General features: G+C 31.4%; 1 protein-coding gene across 3 annotated transcripts in view; it reads right to left on the bottom strand.

The window, feature by feature from the left end:
* The window catches only part of LOC106458734 (WD repeat-containing protein 37-like), a 59,162-nt gene that overhangs the window by 7,414 nt on the left and 27,080 nt on the right, over positions 1–24,668 (bottom strand). For all 3 annotated transcript variants that reach the window (XM_022385038.1, XM_013918273.2, XM_022385039.1), the window contains 6 exons: positions 22,053–22,202; positions 18,697–18,885; positions 12,823–13,004; positions 11,286–11,343; positions 7,237–7,419; positions 5,991–6,129 (listed from right to left, as the gene is read on the bottom strand). In XM_022385038.1, the coding sequence (XP_022240746.1) occupies positions 5,991–6,129; positions 7,237–7,419; positions 11,286–11,343; positions 12,823–13,004; positions 18,697–18,885; positions 22,053–22,202 (901 nt within the window). The remainder of the gene's footprint in view (positions 1–5,990; positions 6,130–7,236; positions 7,420–11,285; positions 11,344–12,822; positions 13,005–18,696; positions 18,886–22,052; positions 22,203–24,668) is intronic.

The raw sequence follows: 24,668 nt of genomic DNA, 5'->3' as shown, positions 1-24,668 counted from the left end.
CATATTTATTGTTCTTTAATGATTTTAACAATCTTATGCGTGGGTAAATACACATCTAAAGAATCTGTAAAAACCTTGCAGAAAATACACCAGCAAAATAATACTGTAAAATACAACAAATTTCATGATGAAGAAAGAAAAATAAACGTCTTGTTCATATCATACTGCTTTTGAGAAATGTCAGATTGACTTCACCTTTCAAGTATTATTATCACATAGTTCTTGCTTTAGGTTCCTTAGCTTGAAACGTTTTTTTTTTTTTTACTGAGATGTGAACAAGCTAGAAATATAATTCAATCATACTTGATTCCATGACTACAACAGTTAACCAGAATGTGGAATGGTTAACTCAAAGATTTAATGTTGTTTCTACTTTCTAGTGTATTGGAACAGGCAAAGGGAATGTCCACTTCTGGCCAAAGTGTTACACCTACTTTCAATAGAAATGCAGTAAATACAACTTAAAGAAATTAAACAATTCAAAATAGTTATTTTCTGAACAGCATAAATTTTACATACATGACTGACATCAAATGTAACTGGAATTTAGCTGTTGCTTATCATAAAAAATAAAGAAACCAGGTGAATTAAATAATTGCTCAACAATGGTCAAATGAAAAAAATTTTTAAAGCCTTCAATTAGTCCATTTTATATGCCAATGAATTGAAAAAAATAAAAGGATTAGATCCATAAGAAAATACTAAGATATTTCAGAATAACTTGCAGAAAATATATATAATTGTCAAATTGCACTGACTTTGAATTGATCAATCAAAAGGTTACATACAGCACTGAATAAAGCATAAATGTGAACAGTAACTTTCAACTTTCCATTGAACTGTCAACAACTTTCTCTATTCTATGGAATAATATTAACCTATACACACTGGAAACTTTATTTCTTAATTTTTAATTATTCCCTGTTGCTTAAGTGACAATACTATTCAGCATTATTATACTAAATGCTGTCCTAGCATATGTTTTAGAATGTAAAATATTTGGATGAATTTACCTTTAAAGAAATAAATACACTAGATGGAGAATATCTTTATATGTTTCCTTCTTTCATATGATTATAAAGGATTTTACATTGTCACTTTTAATTTCATTTCAATATTTCATAGTCTTTAATACCAAAAAAATTATTTCCATTAATTTCCCCAAACTCTGAGGTTTGTGGAAACTCTCTCTTTGACTGGTTAAAAAAGCTCATCTGGATATCAGAAGAGTTTTTACTTTCCATAAATATACGTTAAATTCTTATAAACAATGACATCTAACATACAAGTCAATTCTTGTTCTTTTTTATAAAAACTTCATCTGTAATTTTTACACCTGATATAAGTTTTATTAATCCTAGTCTTAACTGGTGTTAAATTTAACCCAAATTCTTATAACTTATATACTATTTCACTTTTCATAATGTTTTTTGTTTAACTAAAGGATTCATATACGAAATTCATTGCTTGATACACAGGATTACATAAACTGAACTGTACAAGTAATTGGCACATAAATAACAGAGGTATTTGAAAACATTGTACATTAATCATTTATGTCTCGGATATTATTTAGAAGCCTAATTGCTTAAAAAGGAACTCGAGTGCTGACACAAGTGAAAAACAAATTGTGAAGTGGGTGTTAAAACATTGATACATGGCATCTAAAACAATTTAAAAATATTCCACAGTTAAATATTAATATGTTCCTCTCTATATTAACAGATATTGGAAGCTGCCACTTTCCCTTTATCTTCTCTTCTATGATGTACAAGCATAGGAAAAGATATGCCCATGAGTTTGGTGTAATGGAACACACCTTTGTTTACGTCCTTTATATAATGCAGAATTCTAAGACTAAAGAATCCACAGAAAAACATGAAGAAATCTTAAAAAATTTGAAATAAATATCTACAAGAAATTTAGAAATTCTTTGCAATTCTGTGGAGCAGTTTATATGTTTAATACTTGCATTAGTAATGGTTTATTATAGAAATGTAAGTACAGTATACCCAGCTCTATCAAATAACTTATGGGTAAAATATTTTCAATTTAATGTATCAAACATTTTGTCAGTAAAATCAAAACAAAAAATACAAACATTTGTTATCCACACATTACAAATAATTCTGTACAATTCTAGTAATGAATAATATACTTTAATAATTTAAATATACAATAATTTGGTTTACAGATATTAAAAGTTCCTTTTTGTTTAGATGGCTGATGTTTCTTGTAACAAATATAAACTTATCATAAATTATACAAGCAATTTATTGCCTGTAATGCTTAGCCCACCCTTTCAGTTAGTCACACACATGCAATCCATTCTCATCACAAAAAATGCAGCATAGTTGACCTTACATAAACCATCTTTTTTGTTTCTTTATATCTACCTCCACAGTCAAGCAATTTTCACCCTCATCTTGCACTTAACTCATTTAATCGGCTTTTATTTTAGTTTGCTCTCACTGTCCTTTGATACATACATGCATGTACATGGATCACTATAACAGTGGACTTCTGTTTGAGTTTTTATTCTAAATATAATAAAATATATAAACTAAGGCAGTGATTAAAACAAATGCATCTACAGCAAAATAGGTCATTATTATACTATTTCTTTTTGCTGACTTACAAGATTTTCCACAGATTTTGAGCCAATTCACTTTTTAAAATTAAACTTAAGAGAAAGATGTTAGTTGTAGTAATTCCAATTGTTTTGTTCCACTGCCTGAATGAGCTTTTTACTAATGATGCATGTTTAAACAAAACCTTCCTTTTGTTGTCAATTTGTTTTATTCATTGTTCCGTTCAATACGAGATGTTGCACTGTTAGACATATTTCTAAGTTTACTTTTATTGATTGGTTCCTTCTATATTTCATAAACAACACAACTTTTTGCTTCTAAGTGCACATATGGAGGATTGGGTGAGTAGGGTATCAATGTCTGTACACCACAAGCTGAGATGCAATCTAACATGTGTGGTACAAACCATGGAACATGCAATAGTATATAATCCCATATTTATTATGTCATGTTATGGTTATTTTTACACAATTATGTTCCTTAACCAACAGATATAAATAAGTAGAAATAATACTAGCATATACAGTAAAGATGTATAAGAGGTGAAGATTCCCTTGAGTTATTTGCTTATAGTTTGCAGCTACAACATCTTAAGAGGTAAATGTACCTCCTAAATCAATAAGAACAGATAAAATTAATAATACTAAATCAGCTATACAACAGCAATAGGATTTAAATATTATGGCTGAAACCTTTTCAAACTAAGAAAATGAAAATATCTTTATTCAAGTAACTTTTTTCAAAATAATTAGTATAAATTGCCTGTATTTAAATGTTTTACATGAACAGGATGTATGTATCCAGCAAGAGAATTGTGCTATTAGACAGTCACTCATGATCAGGACTATTTTGAGTTTGTTTGTATTTAGTTAGACATTCCAGATGAATAGGATGTACACAGCAACAGAACTATGTTATATTCTGCCATTAGACAGTCACTCATGATCAAGTCTATTCTGAGTATGTTTGTATTTAGTTAGACATTCCAGATGAATAGGATGTACACAGCAACAGAACTATGCTATATTCTGCCATTAGACTGTCACTCATGATCAAGTCTATTCTGAGTATGTTTGTATTTAGTTAGACATTCCAGATGAATAAGATGTACACAGCAACAGAACTATGCTATATTCTGCCATAAGACAGTCACTCATGATCAAGACTACTGTGAGTGTATCTGCCTCTGTATGTGGCGAGTACACTAGATACATTCTTTTTCATCACACATAGACAGAGACTGGTCTACTACTGTGATAATCTGGTAGAGTTTAAACTTGAATACAGAGAGTATACAAAACATTTTAAGCTATGTACGATGGTGGACAGATCAGAGTAAAAGGGCTATTTAACATAACATTTATGCTTTTTGATATAAAATTAAAATAGATCAACCAGTCTTGTTCTTAAACAAATTTTACATTATCCCAGATATAACTGTTCATTTATATATTTTCAGACTTACAATCACATTTATGATCCTCACTATGGAATTAAAATCTACTATTACATTGGCAAAAATTTAGTTTTACTCTTTTTCCCTTTTCATGGTCTTAGTTATAAATGTTGTACCTAATTCTTCATATATTATAAGATAAATATAGAATAAGTTAGTAAAGTTTTGGATAAGCTGAAAAATCAGAATGATACAATAAGTAATGTTCCACAAAAAATAAAACAAAGACTCACACAGATCCTGGCACAGGTGGTATTAATAGTCTGGGATGCATATGAATAAGAGTAGTAGTCTTAAAGAACTCCAGCATAAGCTGACACTATTAACTTAATCAGGAGAATCTTTATTGTTATAAGTCTGTAAATATTTTGTACCGTGTTTACTATCGACCTCTCCCGCCATTTTTCTTAAGTTTGAGACAACTTTTCAAACTCCATACTAAGTCTTTCATCAGGTATTTTGTGAAAAGAGGAGATATAATAAGGTCATAGTGAAGCCTTCAAAAATAGCTATTCATCTATGATGAGTTTTCTATGAGGGCCACACTACTTTATTGTTATATTTTCTCTTTTCATAAAATTTACTTCAAAAGATCTAAATATTGTCCCATCACAAGGAATTACATACATGTTTCAAAATACTGAATGAGATATAACCAGATAATCAAAGAATAAACTTCATGGATTGTTTGCTATCTACCATAATCTTAAAAGGATTTGCTATTACAAACAAGTGAAGCAATTAAGTAAATTTTATTCTTCATAATCCTGAAATTCTAATTAATTTGTTTAGTAGCTTTTATTAACTAGTAAATTCAACTTACCCCACAAAGATTTGTATCTATAATCACTGTGAAACAGACAGAAAAGCTTTATGCCACTGTATTCACCTTTTAATTTCTCAGCAAATGCACAAGAAAATGGTTGGTTTAGAAATAAAGTAATCTAATACTCCTTTCAATAATATAATTACCTTTATGTGAATTTATTAGGATTCCTAATAGACTGCCAACATTAACAGAACCATCTTAGATTAGTTTGTACATATTCTCATTAGTATATAAATAAATAAAACCCCTTACATTTTATCGGAGTTAAACTCTATAATATATTAAAAACATAAATCCTTTCTATTTTCAAACACTGATTTTCATTCTTTTTTTTTCATCTTAGGATGTTCAAATAAAAATATAAGTTAATTACTCAAATAATAATTGGCCCATTCCAATTAATCAGCCCGTTATTTTTTGTATTCCTTTTACTACTCCTTTGAGACATTTTACAATACAGCCAAAGACACAACAACCCTTCACTTTTGTTCCTGTACTAGCTTGGACACTTCCCTATGGTAGTAGTTCTAAGCATGATTAAGAGTGAGTGTAACATTAAAAAGAGTTTAATCGAAAAAAAAGACTCTGGATGCAGATATAATTTCCCCTTTTTTCTTTCACAAATCCTCATTGACTGAATATGATATGATTAAGTCTTAGCAGTAAATTATAAGTATGAAAGCATCTGGAGTTGCATTGCACTCAGGTCTTTAACTGTAATTGTTTTTAGAAACTGAGGCAAAGTTAAACCTAATAATGATGTTTTGTCTACTTCCTGATATTCAAAACTAGCATATCATCTCTTTAGTCTAATATGTGGTTGTTCAAGGTCAAAAGGGTATTCATAAATATGCTTGTCTACAGGTTCAGGCTGATGGGCTATCCTACATGTGATATTTTTTATCCAGTTAAAATAACAAAAACTATTTTTAACTACACATTATTAATGTAAGGAACTTTCTTTCTCTAAACAGTAAGTGGCATACTTGCAACAAAACAAAAGTAACTTCTAAGGTTAAGCTAGTCATGTCCCGATGAACAGGAAAAGTGTTAGAATTTTTGAATTCCCAACTGTAGAAGGAATTGGCAAAATAAATCAGACAATATGGCTTACTCTGTGTGTCCCTGAAATACGCTTACAGAATGGATGGCTTCCCTGAAATCCCAAAGACGAAATGTTGTGTCTTTAGATGAGCTTACTAGAAGCTTTTGAGTAGGGTGAGCACTAATATTTGTCAGATCTTGGTCGTGACCTGTTTAAGAAAGTTACAGTTGTGTTTATAACTGACACATACTATAATACAAACCATACTCATCAAGCACTGTTTAGAACACCTTGTTTAAACTTTCTTTATATAATATCACTCTTGATTATGTTCACATACAACAACTATGATAAATTGTTACTTACAAATTAAATAATTAAATTGAATCCACTGTTGAAAGAAGAATGGTATACAATTTTAAATTTAAATCAACAGATGAATTTTCATGGTAATAGAGATACATTGTTGAATTACTACTAATTACAACTTGAGTCGAAAATATATTCTTTGGAATTATTTTGTACTGACTAAGTATGTATATTAAATGTTCACCAAACTGTTCATGTCTTGAAATTTATACATGATTAGTTTATTTGTGTTTACAGGATGTGTATAATATTCACTGAGAATTCAGTATAATATCGGAATCACCTCACTGACAAACTCAAACGTGATATTCAGTTCATCTTTTCTCGTTAATTAATTAATATCTTCTCCCTTACACAAATTAAGACTCTTGTACTCAATAACTCTGCTATAAACTGATATACGTTTTATATATGAGCTTGTATGTATATCCAAACATGTACATGTTTAAAAATATAACACAATGGTTGTGCTCATTTTGACATATATATGGGCAAACAACCATAACACACAACAGCATCTCTCTACCTTAGATAATATTTTTTAAAATTGCAAACAACCTAGCCATGAAAACAAAACATCCAAAACAGAAAAATAACACTAGGGTTCAAACTAAATTGTAGGATTTAAAAATAAAAATATATCCTAGTATACCTATGGAAAAATGACCCATGCAGTAGTGAAGACACAATCTATTAGACTTAACCTCTATTTGCAAGAACAACCTAATATAAAACCAAATTTAAAAAAAAAGATTAAATAACATCTATCATAACAAAACACAATAACAAAGAAGGAAACAAGTTAAGAATAAAATATGGTTATTAAAAGCAGATCATTGGTGAAACAAACTGACAAGTTCAAATATGGCACATACAATACTGCACAAAAACTATCACTTTTAGTTATGATTACCAGAAACTATCAAAAGTTTTATTAAGTTCTTACCAACCAACTGGTTTACTAGTTCACCAGTCTGGGCATCAAAAACATTAGCCGTTCTATCCCAAGAAGCAGTGGTGACATGATCACCACCAGCCAGCCAATCAGCTGAAATTACAACTCCTGTATGCCCATGCAGTTCTTGAAGGGCATTCTTGATAATTGTAGAATTGACTGGAACATCAGCATCTGATTAAAAAAAATAATAATTAAAATTTGGTAAGGTAATATTTTGTTATAAAAATGTCACAAAACTTTGATAGCAATTACAAATATATAAATTTCCATCAGATTCAATTTTAGTCACAAATACAGACACACTCATCCTGCTAATTAAACTTTAACTACACACAAACATGCACATGGCAACATTCCAAACTACTTCAATCAAATATTAACCACTTTATAAAGTGAATGCTACAAACAAGCTAATGCCATATGAGTTATAGTTTAATGTGTGCAATTGAAGAGAGAATAACCTCCAGGAAGAAATAATTACACAGAAACCTTCAGACATGAAGTAGTTTTATGTTACGTTATTTATACATTTAAACTAACAGTTTGTTTCACAAGTTTTTCAAATCATACAATGGATTTTTATCTTTTGTCAAATTTAACCAGAATGTAGAAGTCGCTGTCAATGTAGAGTTGCTTAGTTACAAAGCACAAATATGTATGTCTCTTAGTTGTAACACTTCCCATGGAAATGAATAAGAATGTATTCTCTCATTATGTACCAGAAAATATAGTATTAGTTACAATCCCATTTACACATATTCATGAGGTGAGACTAGCCAAAGCCTTGCTAATTATACAGTCTGTAAGTGATGTTTTTGATAATGTAAGGGCCTGACCTTGCTAAGTATAACAAGAACAAAGAATGGTATATTGATAATAATAGCATGAACAATAATACAAAATTGCTTAAACTGTGCATAAAATTTCAATTTATAAGATGGTAAACAATGTACAGAGTTTTGTTTGTGTGATAAGTTAGGAGACTTTTCATTTTGTACCTCATACTTTGAAGCTATAGATCTTAAAATACATATCAATTTTGTAGTTACAATCTATACTTATTAAAATGAATAACACATTTTTAAAATTCTGAAAGAAATTTTAAACCTTACAGCATTTGCATTAAACTACTACATGTGCTTGTAAGCATAACTCTAAATTTCCTACAAGGTACTAACATGACAGCTGTCTAGATAATTACTTCTATGTTTTAAAATAATTATACTTTGTTATGACTTATGAGTTTAATTGGGATTAAGGGAGGCAAGGGGGAGCAGTTGCTCCCCACATTTTTCTGTGGGATATAGTATACACACGACATTTACAATGATTAAGCCACTTTTTTGTCCCCTCACCTACCCACACTTTGGTCCCAAGTCTCATCGATACTTATGAAATATTCATAACTAAATCAGCAAGTAATTGTTAGATGTCCTGTAAATTATAATTGGCTTTTGATATTATTTACATACATTTTAAACTGATATGAATGGGTTTAAAAAACTATTGCATACTGTTACATAACTATTCCAGAATAAGCCCTCAACTTGTAACCTATATGTAAAAATAGACATCCCAGTCCATTCTAAAAACATAAATTGGTTGTAACATGAAAATAAACTTTTTAAAGGTCCCCCCCCCAACTTATTTTCCAACCAAACTACTCATAACATTTTCTTCTCACTGCTTACAGCTTGAATAAATAGTATAAGGTCAAAAGGCAACTCTTCAGTCTCTCCCACGTACATCAAATGCTTTGAGGAAAAAATTGTGGGCTACAAAATCTCACATCAACAAGATCTTTAATGTTTCCTAAGTCTCTATTCATCGTTACTTCATCAAGTATTCTTTTTTATTTCTTTGTTTACATTAAATCCATCTGATAAAATACTCAAAAACTGTTCAAACGAAGATTGAGTTTAGAAAATGTTGACTGAACGGCACCTGAGACATTCTCATTAAAGCCACACCAAAATATGAGGTTCTTGAGGAATCTACTTGGGCTAGTGCAGCTGTTTCACTATAGTAGAGACTAGAAGGCTCATTTGCTGCTTCACCTATACAGTGGTGGTCTCATCAAAATATATTGCTTGGCTCACTTTTGGTACCTAGATTATTTCTGCTTTAATCTTTAGATCTTGCTTGTTCATGGACCCTCAAAATGGACTTTATCAAAGTCTGTGTGGGCACTGAGAGTACAAAGGAAGTCTCTGTAGGACTTAACTGAGCAAGTTGACTAGACTGTCCTGGATTTGATTGAGAAGATGAATCAGACTGGGCACAAGAAATTGAGACAGTTACTATTTAAATCTTTATCTTTACAGGAAACATTGCAGGAAGGGATGGAATCAATTTGGTTTGGTTGCTGCCACAGGTAAAACCCACATTGTGATGACATTTGGATCTAACAGTTTTTTTTTCAATTGGTAACAACCCTTTGCCTGCACAACATACCTGTTTTTTTACAGTATACACATCCCACAGTACATGGATTTTTGGATGGCTTCACCAATTACCAAAGTCATGGCCAGAATGCCAGTGACTCTGGAATTCAGTCTTTCAATGTGCTATCTTTCATTCTGTAATGAATTTGTTGTTATGTATTTATTTTAATATGAACGTTTTTTGGATTAAGTTTATATTTAGAAATATACATAGCTTATACTGTTAGATAGGTATTGCAAAACTCCCGCCTATTCTCTAAACTTGTAGAAGATTCTCGAGAGTAAGAATCAACAATATATGTATATACATAAACGTTTAAAATGTAACTTGCATTGTTACGTAAGACTGAAATTTCTAGAACGCCTCCACTTCTGTTTATAAATCATTATTTGTAATAATTGTTATTGTAAATTGTACTGTTGTGTGTATATTAAAACGTATTTGTGTTAAAAATGAAGACAGTGTGTATCAATCTTGTTGTAAATATAGTAAATTGACTATAATATCAGCATATATTTAAATACTTAAATCCAAAGTACAATTTAACTACTAAATTTAAATTATCAGTTAACTCGGCTTCAGACTATTCGAAATTCTAATACGTAACAATTCTTTTTCATTTAACAGTTTGAAAACAAAAAATATATTAGTTAATTATAAACTGTAAAGACAGATATGAAATCCCATTGAGACAATAAAGTATTCACAATACCACTGTAAAACATCATTTGCCAAAATAAATAATGTATACCAAGGAAAGATTTAGTAAAAGAATCTGAAATGTCAAAATTATGTTATGTCAGTGGGTTTCATCTCTTTTTCTCTCTCTCTCTGTGGTGTGATAATATACATTATATGCTTATTAGAACTTAGAAGCTGGTCACTGTATTAGGCCTGAAATGAAGTCTTACTACACATTTCATAACTTGCTGAAAATAAAATAAACAATTATTACACATATCTCATAAAGTGAGATATGATTGCATTTCATTGGCTTGAAGACTGAGTATCTAACAACATAAAAACACACACACATATATATATTTCAGACTAGTTAAAAAACAATGGTTTTAATAGGTTTTTTATCAATTCATTGGAAGGCCTGTAAATACTTCATCTCTGTTGTTCCTGCAGTCATCATATCATTGGCTTTGAGAAGCATATTGATGTTCAACATTTTCCTTTTTTTTGCATTTCATATGTATGTTTATATGAAATGTTATATTAGTACATTTTTTTAGAAGTTTATCAACTGAACTAACAGAATTACACCTGATGATGGCCAAAATTTAGAGGGTTGAAACATTTGTAATATAAATAGAGCTCAGAACTCATGAATAAAATTTTTATTTTGGTACAACAAATCATTGGTATTTATTATTTTAAATAAAGATCTTGGTGCCCTGTTCATATACATGTATCAAATGTAGGTGACAAGTTATGGTATAAATCCTATCTAAAATGTTTCAGGAAAGGAACTCTCAAGATAAATGGTTTAAATATATAGCATTTTGGATTTAACCCATCATATATATTAAGAATAAGTTAGAACATTAATTATCTTCAAATAATTATGTTAGTAAAATCTCTACCTTCCTGTCCATGATCTTCTTTTTCAGACAACTCTACTTCCTCCTCAGAAGAATACTTCTGTAAAAGTATGAAACACATTTGAACTTTACTCATTAAACCTTTCAAGTCAAAAGATGGTAAAAGAGTGGGATCAAACTAAATGAGAAAAATTGAACACAACCTTTCAATCCATAAAAGAACAAGAAAAGCATCACTGGAAGGATAAAGAAAATACAGTTCCAGCAATGCCCAGCCCCTCCCCCAGGGACAGTGTAGCCAAAAATGTTGTCTCTGTATCTAAGAAAGTTTGCAGATCTGATACAAAAAAAGAAGAAACACATCATGTATAAGAAGACTAGAATACTTGGAGCCTGCTAGTTAAGAACTGATTGGTATGGGACCACAGCATTCACTGAGAGAATGAGCAGAGTTTTGAAGGAGTTTTAGTGATAAGCAGCTATGAAACATTGTTCAAAATCACTACTACGAACCCAAAAAACAGCAGTTAGAACTGAAATCAATACTTCTCAGGGAGAAATTTATCTTAGGGAATGTGAATGACCATCAAGAGTGTTTGTTTATTTGTAGAGCAAAGCCACATTGGACTATCTGCTGTGGTTACTACAGGAAATTTCCAATAGCAATGTCAGAGAGTTACAGAAAAGTCTTGAAAGACTGAGAGAGAGAGAGAGATTGGAGAGGTAGGTCATGCACGTGAAAAATACAGTGACATTACAGTAAAGCACAAAATAGGAGGTTCAAATTTCATGTTGTAACTTTTTAGTATCTACAGCAAGTGTTTATATTTAGTTGGACACTCTGAATGAAACCCATACAAGTAAAGAAAGAAAATCTTTAAATAAGAAGTCAGAGCACAAAAAGTCATGTGACAGAAAATTGAGATTTAAATACTTTCCTTTAAAAGTAAGAAATTAAAAAATTAGATAATACACAAATCTGAATTATACACTTGAATTAACACAATACTACTTATAATCTTCATCAATAATTACTATCTAATCAAGTGGTTTGTGTGCAACAGTTTACTGGGTGAATTAAAAGAAATGACAAAATGGTACCTGAAACATCAATAAAGTACATTTAGTACTAAGTTAAGTATTGCTTGATCAATGATAATTAATAAGGATCAAAAGCAAAATTCTACACAACAATTATCCTAATATTTATCCAGAAATTATATTACATTTGGTTGAAAGTTGTTTTAAGAAAAAGAGTTGTTTTTACTGAAGTCATCTGTGTGAAAGGTTAGTTTTGTTAGTTAGTAAAGCAACCTAAGAACTCTGAAGACAATCAGAGAACAGAAATGATTATTTTAGCTATAATATTTTACAATAATAAATTTTGTTAACAGTTTAAGAAGGTAAATAGTCTATAAATATACTTCTAGATTGTCTGCAGCTATTTAACTATATTATGTATAAAAATGAAATGTTTCTCTAAAGTTTCCATGTTCCTGTTATCAATGTACTTGATTTAGTGAAAGCAAAGATTATAAAATCATTTAATTCACTTTTTAAGATCAATTACATGTCTTACTGTTTGTTCACCAGCAATGTTAGGGACTACAGCTCTCCAAATGTGAGCAGACTGATCTCCAGAGGCAGTAACCACTAGGTCTTGCGTTGGATGGAATCGAGCAGCATTCACTGATCCAGAGTGACCCTGATATTGAAGCAGACAAGCTCCTGTCTGAATTGACCATAGCCTTGCTGTGTGATCTGGATTCAATACAAATAAGAATTATAAATATATATGTGTTATTCACAATGTTCTGCTACTTCAAACTTGAGAAAAAATAAAAATTTTAACTGAACTAAAGAAACATACATGTAGCATATTATTGAAATTTACTTGTTTAAGTATGATTTAATTACATTTAAGATAGGCTGACATGACATTTTTTGAAAAGAACCAAGATTTGAAATATTGGTAAACTAATGGGTGTTACGAAATTTATTATTATTCTTACACATTGGAAAGATTACACGCAATATTCTAAAATAAGTATTAAACTGCCAGAAGCTAAAAAAAGCTTATCTATTAATGTTTTCTTGGCAATACCGAAAACAGATTTCAATCACTTAAATCTTAGAAAAGACAAAATGATCACATTTAATGTCTTCTGTTGAAAAAAAAAAACATTTGAATGCTGCTGTATTGGAAACTCTAATGCAATGAATGTCTGGTTATAACACAAGATATGCTTGTGATATCAAAGTAAGTACAGAAACCTTAAAACTGTTCTAAATATTTTATTGTTATTAGACTGATAATGGTATAAAGAGAAGCTAGTTGAGAAACTGTTTAGTGTAAACTGAATAAATAAATATACCTGTAAAACAAGATTATTGAAATTAGTACGTTATCTGAAGCAGTAAGGAAAGCAACTAAGTTTGCTGATGACAAAAATCCAATTAGTAAGAAAGCTTTAAAGGTTTGATGTCAGTAGCAGTAAAACTTTTGATTCTACAAATTAAATACCACCATCAAGCAAAGAGTTACAATAAACACAGAAAGACAATGAGGATATTAAAGACCAAAAATTAAAGGAAATTACATAGCAAAATATTTTAGTTGTGTTTTGCCCAACAACTCATATTACAGATATTAAACAATGTTAAACCAGCTGAAAAGAATATAAAGCAAGGAAGGTATAGAAATTACATTGTATATGTGTGTAAAATAGAAGTTAAATATATTTTGTCTGAATTTAAACAGCCAGCCACTCCATAAACAAAGTGACTGAAACTTGTTACAAAAAAAAAAGTTACACTTGTTACACTGTTACAGCATTGGGATTACCACTAACAACTGATGGTATTTAGATATAACTGCAGTTTACCAAAATGAATGAAATTGAACTGTAAGAGAATTGTGTAAACAAAATTAGGAGCCAGAAGTTTTACATCTTTAGGATTAAAATGAATATCAAATGGGTATTTACCTCTGAAATAGTGAATACCCTTCCTTGTTGGACTTGATCTCATGCTGTTAACAACCATGTGATGCAAAGTTCTGAATGTCCTTGATTCAAATGAAGAGCATGATTCAACCTAACCATAATTCTCCACTCTCCTAACTTACACATAACTTACTGTATAAGTGATGGAATATCTTCCATAAGCTTTGCCTTTCCATCATAGAGCAGGTTTCTAAGCTGCAGTCATGATGGAAAAATCATGTATTGCTCTGTAGTATGGAGGTGGGTGGGAAAGTATTTAAGAGATAAGTACCTCTTGGAAATTCATTTTAATCTTAAAAATGTATAATTCAAATCAGGTATACTGACCTCTGAAATACTAAAAAGCCAGAATATCCATACTGAAAAGAAGGTTGGAAACAGAGAGTTAAGAAGTATACATTACATGGCAGTAAGGTAATAACCTAGACCATGCTTAAGATGTGGTCAAGTAAAGTCAGTGTAGAATCCTGAACCAGAAGTATTCAAAAAACTGGATTCAATAGAAAATGACTGAATCAGAACTGGCCTTATAAAACGGCTGGACCAATGAAAACTTTCTTCTCAGCAGGATCCCGATTTGCCCAAGATGCTCTTTAGTTCCTTCAAAAAAGGTGTCAGTTAAGACATTAATGTCTTTATCTGTGGAATCAATAATGGGTGCACAAGTTGGTAAACAGGTAGGAGGAATACTATGCCCCATCTCTGTAGTGGAAAGTATTTGGGGGTGCAGCCCAATCGAAATGTATGAGTGTACATACACCTCGGGCTTTATTCCCACTTCGTCCATATCTAAAAATGCCAGTAAGTCACAAGACTAGTCAAATCATTGGCCACTCAGGGAGGGAAAACTGAAGAAATACCCAGGCTGTCACAAAGATGGGGCTTAACAACTTAAGGACTATGCAAGTGCAATCAGAACATCAAACTAAAATAGAAAACAAATGAACTGTAGATATTCTCAATCCTGGTTGGAGCTATGATACAACTATTAAGAACGGGCATTCTGCCTTAGATATCGTTAATGCCATGTAAGAATGTGCATGCAGAGGTGGGAAAGGCACAAACCAAGGTATCCTCAGCCACTAGATGGCATCCTCTGCCCATTTCCAGAGGGCATCACTTTCTCATGGAGCACCAGCTCAGAGAGTGGAATTGTGTCTATGGCAAACACAGTTTTAAACAGCACTCAAGAGTCTGGAATGGACAAATTCATATAAATACAGAATTTCATTGAAGAGGGAGCGATTGTAAGTTATTCATATGTGCTAAGAATAAATACAGGGGTAAGTAAGAACCTGTGAAAGTCCCGGCTGCAATACACAGCATAAACATAGAATCTCCTAACACACGAGAAACTTATTGTTTATTTAAATAAACTTCCTAACCCTAGACACTCTTGTAATTGTTAATAAGAGTGTTGGATGTAATAGTAATACATAGGCCACCATACACAATAAGGGTGTAAGTCCAAGCAGTAAATAAGCATTTAAAAGAGAATAACTCACCTACTATGGACTTCATCAGGTCTGGAGAATAACCACAGGCAGCAAATAGCATCCCAATGTTAGAGAGACAGCAAAGCGATGAAAATAGAATGCAGAAATATACTTTAATTTGTTAATATGCTGGCCTATAAGATGTTCTTTAATGGTTGGTAAGACCAGAAAGCCACACACTTTTAAGTAGTGAATTTGATGAGATATAACGTGAAATTTACTTTTAAACTGTTTAGGTATATCACAATAAATAACACAGATCTGCTGCACAAGTTATTTCATTAATATGAATGGAACAAGATCTGTGAAGTGAGATTTGTTGTAAGGTATAAACAACCGTTCATACAATTAAAGCAAGGAATGGCCCTGACAAGACATAAAAAACATTATCGGATAGAGAATCTGGATCAGTCAGGGGTAAGTAACATAACTGATGAAAACCAGTAGTTACATTCTCAGCCAAGACTTTGGTAAAAAGGCTTTATCAGGCCATAAGTATAGTCTTCTTACAAAATAAAATAAAACAGTACAATAAGCCATGCAGGCTTAAATTTCAGTTCTTCAGTGATAGACAGTAGAGCGAATGTGTCATAAAAAGGTTCAAAAGGAGGAGAGGCTAAACATCATAACACAAGACTCAAGTCCCACACAGGACAATGTCTAGAGACTCAGAGAAAGACCAAGTAAGTGAAAGGTTGGAAAAAGATCTAAAAGAGTGGGGACAAAAAAATATAATGACTTCTGTGGCATCTAAAGGTGGCAGAAAGGGAAGCTATGTAGAAGAAGCAGACAAGCCACAACCATGAAATCAGAAAATGAAAAATTAAGCAATCTTTATAGGAGATGGAGAAAAACAAGAAATGTAATTTCTAAGACACCAACTCCTGAAGAAAGCTGAACAAAACTGGTACACAACCAGGCATGACAGTTTACAAGAATGTCACAACATTCAAGCTACTCAAGAATAGCACTTGGATTCTCTAATAAAAGACTACATAACAGTCAATGGCATAGCTGGTATAAGAGCTGTTTCCAAAGAGGTATTGGAATGGGATCCCCTAGAGATAGATAACGTAGTAGCAGAAACCATAGCAGAGTTAGTCAGTACAAAGCTTCAACATTTGATGAAATATTCCTGACAAATACCAAGAAAAAAGACGAAAAGAATGGTAAGCAGAAAGAAAAAGATTCTCCAAAACTAGCTCAAAGCATTCACTGCTAGAGAAATCAGTTCTGAAACTGGAGACCATTAAAGCAAGCAATAATTAATGTCTACCATTGCAAATGCATTGATCATAGAACAACAGAGCAATTGCCACAACCATTGAAGTGCTGAAGGATCAACTCTGTACACAGAAGTCCAAAACCTCTGGAAAGAGAATGTTCATAACACCTAGAACAAAACTGGTTTGAAGATATATATATATATATGATGTGAATGGAGTCAAAGATGAAGACAGACAGCAGCAAAACAAAAGCTGTGGAATCGAGCTCCTCAATGAATGTTGATACCTGCCACTAATATAGAACTACAACTGTCTTTGTGAATTAAAACATAATGGTGGGGTAGCAAGGGTAGGAACTTTTGACAAGCATGTTTAACTGCCCAAAGATCTGAAAGATTGATGTGAAATTCTGATTCCTGAAAATACCAGGAACCCAACAGTAGAACTAGGTGATAAATTCTGTTAATTGATCACCTAAGAAGATCCTCAATTGCATTGATTAGTGTCAAGTAATTGATTCATCAAAATTACTCTTTTTTTCAATCTTACTCACACTGGCTGATTATGCAACACTCCTTACTATACCGATAATACCAGTGAAAAAAAACCTTTAAAGGGCATTTCAGAGGTAAAACAATACAAACCTGACAATGTTATATTTATTATTTTTCTGATTTATAATCAATAATGTATATTTTCATAAACAAAATATTCAGTATTTTTAATAACCAATCTTATGAAAATTTGTAGGAAGAAACCAACTGAACGATAATCATATTTTTAGCTTGTTACAGTTTTGAATATATATTTTCATGCACAACAATTTAGGATTGAAAATGTAACTAAATACTAAATTGTTGTACCTCAGATGTCTATCCTAGTAAAAGAAAGGGTACTTCAAAAACATCTTTAAAAAAAACATTCAGAAAATTAGTTTCATGTGGAATAATCAATTAATGAGTCTGACAAATAATCAATTAGCGAATCTCATTAATTTCCCAGCTCTACCAGAAAGGCAATGTTCACCCAAGACAGCACCCCAAGTCATTAAGTGAGGCATCTGTAAAGAGATGCAGATCTGTATGAGGTGGAATAAGAAAGGAACATGCAGTAGTAAATTATCAACTGGACCAAAACTGAAGGTAATCAAAAGAACCAGGAGAGAGAGAGAGAGGGGGGGGAATTTCTTTCAGATAACAAGCCTGAAGATAACTACTTCTGAAAAGCACTTGGCAATATATGTGAAAAACAGCATAGAATAAGCACAAGAATCCAAGGATTGCAATGCCATATGAGACATTTGAAGTATTCCTTGCATTGTGTTGATCCAAAATCCCAGAGGTGCCAAATACTATGTTGGTGCTAAATGAGAACTAGAGTTATGGTTGAGCCACCCAAGAGATGTAGTCAGCTAGGTTGTCAACTAAGTATACACGAAACAGAATGGATGAAAGAGTCAGATGTCCATGTAAAAGTCAAGGAAATAGAGAGAACCAACTAAAACACTGAAGAAAAAAGTATGGAATTGAAAAGAAGGGCAGTGGCCTTAATACACCCACTCCTTCCAATGGAAAAAGGAAATGATGAGATGAAGAATAAAAGATTTTTCAAAGCCTATTTGTCAGTCCACTGAATTTTCTTTATCAACATTTGCAAGAAATTTTTCCACAACCCACGTAAAATGAAAACAGCAAGAATAGTAAGAACTAGTTAAATACTTATTTACCAGCTGATGCTGTAGCTATAACTGGAACACCACATCTCGAAACGCTGACCTCCCAAACCCCATCTCGATGACCAATATATTCACGAATCAGTCTACAAGCTACTGTTGGTGTCTTGAAACTGGACACAATTTTACTGGTTGAAGCCTTGAGCTTGTAAGTGGATTTAATCTTCTGAGACAGTTGACTTGCTAGAAAAAATAAACATTTACTTTAACAAAACTAAATAAAAACTCAATCTCATTAAAAAGTGTAAGATGTTCACTAACCTTTATGTTGTGTGTCAGAAAAGGATCTTTTGTGTCATAATTTAACTATATGTAGAAAACTATCTTAAAATTTAATTTCCCTCTTTTAAAAGTTTTACTCAAATGTATCAATCTCTACATTGATGCTAAATGAGAACTGGAGTTGTGGATAAGCCATCCACAAGATATTTTTCAGGATTCTCTATATTTATTGACTAAATGAGTTATTTTTAGTCCCTAACTCTCTTGCTACAGATTCAGTTGAATTGACAAAGTTTGTGACCATCAGTGTTTCCATATTATAACTTTTAATATGTTTTGTGTATCTTCACAAAATTTGGCAAGCTTTCAGCAAACATTACAAGACTTTGGTACACACACACAAAAAATAAATTTAACTAAATATTTTTACTACAAAGTGTTCATGAATATGAGTTAATGTTAACTGCTCTTAGTGCAAAGTGATTTTCATGTTAAGATTAAAAATAATTTTTCTTTAGCTGAAAATCATGAAATTTCATTTTCATAATCTCTACAACCTCCAGAGTAAGATCAAATGTTTTGTTGTTTTCAGTAAAACTTTATATTTTACCTGTTACTTTCTCTACCCCATTTTGTCAATTTGAACGACCTCACAACCACCATAAAAATTATTCAATAATTCTAAATTACCCTTTTTTCTTTCGAGAATGACTGTAAATTGTAACATGAAACTACAATTGTTTATCCTAAATAGCTTCAAGCTAGTAACAAAAAGCACACATGATTATGTTCACAAGCATACCTCATTAAGAATTATTATTTGTTTTTTCATTATCTCATGTAATCTAACCTTATCTTACTTAATAAGATTCTAAGTTACTTTTATAATAATAAAGATGCACATGAAATGCAAGAAATATTGTACTTAACAGGGGTCCTCGTTTTTTTGTTGCAGACTGTCAATGAAACTTAAGCCTATTTTTTTATACTAATGGTATTACACTAAATTGTTATTCAATTAAATAATGCACTTAAGAACACAGAATAATAACACATAAAAATCAGACAATTTACTACAACTACCATGATTTTTCTAGCTTTCTAACTACATAAGAGCCTTTAGATATTCAGGCAAGTATGTTGATGTGAATACTGTGAGAAAAAGTTTCATATTGAAGGTGAAATTGACAATTCTGCATATAGAAAACAATATAATATGTCATTTGATAGATTAAAACTCTGGCTTTATATTGGTTATAAATAATATAGTATAGAACATGAGAGAGAATTATTGGCAACTTGTGAAAGAGAAGGTGTGACCAGTGGGCGTGGCAATTGAGTCTGAATTTCTAGTTTATGACTCCATAAACAAATAAGAGTGAAGACTATCGAACTTATACTTTGCCTGAGTAATACCTATATTATAATGTATAATTTATGTTAAATTCTGTAGTTTTTTGGAGTAGTGGTAAATAAGTTAGAAAAGAGGGAAGACCTAGAGAGCAAATGTCACAATTCTCATACTAGGGGAGATTTGAGGATTTTTTAAAATATTTCTATATAAAATTAAGAGCTTAAAACTCATATGATATTATAATTTGGTTTATTAACTATTTTTTGATGCCAAGTTTATTTGTATAAAATAATAATAATATGGTAGTTTAATTAAATTTCAAATGTAACTCTCTAAAAAGTCATGGCATGCAAACTTTGACCTGCCTCTGGTGTGAGGGGTTGATAACTATTTCTCTAACAAGTTACTTTATATTGGTTATCTAATCTTAATCACTACTACTAACCCTCTTGACATTGTTGACAGTCTGATTTTTATATAACCTAAAAGATACAAGAAAAATTCTAATTCAAGAAGTAAAATACTCATATAAGATTCATTAACAAATTTTAAACTTAAGGATTTAATTTAGTCAACCAAAAAAAAAACAGACACAAACAACAATTTCATCATACTTATCATTTACAATTAGTAACTACAAGAAAAGGTAATTACAATTATTTATATAACAAAACAATACAAAATTCTCAGAAACAATTATTATTCACATAATATGACATGGTATTACAGAACAATACAATGATATACATGACAAGAAATTAACGCTTTCCTCCTGCTAAATGCTCCTAAAAATAACAATGGGAACATAAAAATTTAAAAAGGATTGCCTAATTGACATGAAAAATGTTAAGGAAATAATCTCATACTAAATAAAACAATACTGTCATTTCTGACCAGTACAAACAAGAGTGTACCCTGAAAGTAAATCAAGATTCTGCATTTTCATACCATGAATCTATTACTTTACGACTTTAAACTGTTGCAAATGTAGGGTTTCTTTGACTTATGTTGTCTATGAACTTGTAGATCATTTGGACTCAAATAGCCTACAAAGACTGAAACAACAACAACATTTATATCTTGTTTATTAGTATAAGCAACCAGCAGATTATCATCTTTCCAACAATGCATGAGTGTGTGTATAATTATTGCTTGCCCATACTACATGTAAACTAATATTAGTAACAATAAAACAATGCAGGTGAACTAATGCCAATCAGAAGGTGTAAATATAGTCCTTAGTAATGTTGAACTAGACCTGAAAGTTGGAGATCTATACTGCTTTATATGTTTAGTATCATTGGTACAGTATAGTGACAATGTTGGCTTTTGAAATTGGAAAGAAAACATTTAGTAATAAATGGACACTTATAACAACTTTGGAGAGGGGGTTGAAGAGGAAGAAATAAATGTCTTCTGCCATCTGAAAAAAAATTTGATCGCCGTGCTTGGGTGGCACTTAAAAAAATATTCACCCTAGTAAATTATTATTTTTCAGACAAGTAACCCCTCTGTATTGAAGCAGTAAAACATTTCACTACATGATGCCACAATTTCAGTTCCAATATGATGTAAAAACTTTAATATTTGACCTTGAAGAAACTTTATAAAATGGTCACATACAAAGTAGTTAATTTTTACCCAACCTGAGTCTTAACTTAAGAACATTCAATAACCAAGTCAGCACATTGAAAAAATTGAAACTAGATTTATTTCTTCGCAAAGAAAACAATACCTTTATTCAGAACATCAGTTTATTATGAGTATTACATACCTGTCAATGATTCTCGCTTTCCCTTGGTACTAGTTTTTCCAGAAACTGGTTCAGAACCTTCAGGGTATTCTCCTCCTTGAGGTCTATCTACATTTGGATTGCTTACTTCTCTTTCCAACTGTTCATTCAAAGTATCTATCTTATCTTTTACTATATTTATGGAGAAAAATAATTTTACTATGTTAACAAACAATTTTGACAGTTTCTTACTACAAATTTTTCATCAATAATACAATGAAATTTCCCAACAGCAATAGGCAAAAATTCTATGACAAATGCAAAGATGATTCCAATCTTATATTTCAACTGATATTTAATATTTGTTTCAATTTGTTAATTTTCCAATCATGACAATGAAATGTTATTGTGTGCAAATATTTCTTTACAAAGCATTTGTGATCATAGAAGAGTACAATACATGCATTTAAAGATGGTTTAGTGAGGTTTGTTTTAGTGCAAAGTCACATTAGGCTATCTGCTATGTCCACCACATGAAATTGAACCCTAGATTTTAGTGTTGTAAGTCACCACTGAAAATCAAACCCTACATTTTAGCATTGTAAGTCTGTAGACTTACCACTGTCTGACCAAGGAACATTGAAGATGGTTAAAACCCTCAAATTACAGATTTGTTTCCATACCATTCACAACCGCTGGGATCTACACACTGCATCATGTTGAGTAATTTTGTTTTCAGGGTAAAGAATTGACAAAAAAGGTGAAATCATTCACTTTCTGGAAAATCCCAGAAATAACTGGTGGGATTAACTGCAATACTGATGCATTTTTATTTAAATATTTTTGAGCTCATAACAATTAGAAACCCTGTAATCAAATCATGGGCCACCCATAAGCAACTTGGAGTATAAGTAGTTTATAAGTGTTTAAAAAGCTAATATGGGCCTCATCACTAATTCTTGGGAAAAAAACATGATTGCTCAATATCAGAAATGTTGTACATTCTACAATGATATAAGCAACGTTTATGATACAAGAGATTTAGGTTCCAAACATCTAACATTTGGAGCTTTTTGAAAAACATGCAATTGGTTATTCCTACAAAAGCAGAAAGTAGCATCATGTAGTAACGATAGGTTAAACAAGATGTATGAAGATGAGACTGATACTGTAATTGATTAATAAAGGTCTATGAACAAAACAGTGAAATAAAACTTGTTCACTGATTACAGTAATGTATGTATTTTTCTTTTGTTTTTTTCACTATAAACATTTCATCAATATGTTAGGATTCATTCTTATGACAGCATTAACTCTATTGTGTGAAGCATATGTATTGGACTTAGACAAAATGTATCATTCAAATGACTAAGCTATGGTCACTAAATGTGATAAATTAAATACCCATGATCAATGATAGCATACACCAAGTGTAAGCATCCATTGTTTACACAAAGTTGTCTGGCATGATAAACAGCTATTATTGTAGTCTGAGAGGGTGTAAGTGGAACTGTAAAGAAGTAAAACTGAATGAAAAATCTATTAGCTTTGGCTGTAAAAATAAATACTATGTAATTGTTTGCTACAATGTGCAGTTATTCTAGTAAAAAAGGAGTAATCCAGGTGTTGGAACCAGGGGTGCTGTAGCACCCCATTTTTACATATCTGACTTATATAGCAACTGTAAGTTATATATATCATCTGCATGTCTAGCCAAGCAACCCCAATTTGCAATTCCTTCTTACACATCTGTATTTTGTTGTTACATGGTGGTTAGAAGGTTGGTCAAACCAATCACGGCCATATACAGAAAATAACAGATAAAATATGAAGTTTTACTGAAAGAAGCTTTGGGCATTTGTTTAAAAGGTTCTAGAGATTATGCAAATAAAATTTTAAAACTGTAAGATGAAAAAGTATTTTTAATCTTAACACCCTGCACTCAAACTAGCCAATTACCACTGAAGCCATAGATATTCACGAACAAATCTTTAGTTAAATATCTAATTAAAAAAACCTGATTTGTTGTTTACAAAAGATTTGTAATGTTTACTAAAAGCCTGCAAAACTTCGTGAAGATACACTTACTACAATAATAGTACGTATACTTTCATGGTTACCTGGTGGTTGTAAGGTCAGTTATAGACTTCTCCTACACCCCTACACTGATAGCGCAAAAAGAGTTATCAATTGTTTTCATTTATTATACTTGTAGTTTCTGATTTACGAAATTACGATGGTTTAACTATAAAGCTCCGATTTATCTTTTTTTAGCTGAACGGTAAAAACCTTACGAACTTACAAAGGGGAAAGGTACATAAGTGCACCATATTTTTGTCAAATGTACCAAAATCTAAATTTGTATAAAACTGTAATTACGAATCTGGCTGATTAATATCATTAACTTAATTCAAAAGTAAAGTAAACTTGACATTTCATCTAATGTTTATTTTCAAATTACACATGTATCAACTTCCGGAACGGTCAATTTACGGATAGGAGAAAGCGAAGTACGTAGTAGTACGAATCACTAACTGAAGCGGCCGTTGTATACACAGACTCAGTCTGCTCTGACCTTTGTCTAATTGTTTTTACTTTACCAGAATAACGCAATCACCTTTTAGTTCAAACAAATGAAATTATATGTCTCTCCCCCTG

The sequence above is a fragment of the Limulus polyphemus genome, unplaced genomic scaffold (genome assembly GCF_000517525.1).
Source record: "Limulus polyphemus unplaced genomic scaffold, Limulus_polyphemus-2.1.2 Scaffold506, whole genome shotgun sequence".
Classification (NCBI taxonomy): Eukaryota; Metazoa; Arthropoda; class Merostomata; order Xiphosura; family Limulidae; genus Limulus; species Limulus polyphemus.
The sequence above is the reverse complement of the archived record's forward strand: the minus strand, read 5'-3'. Positions and strand labels throughout refer to the sequence as shown.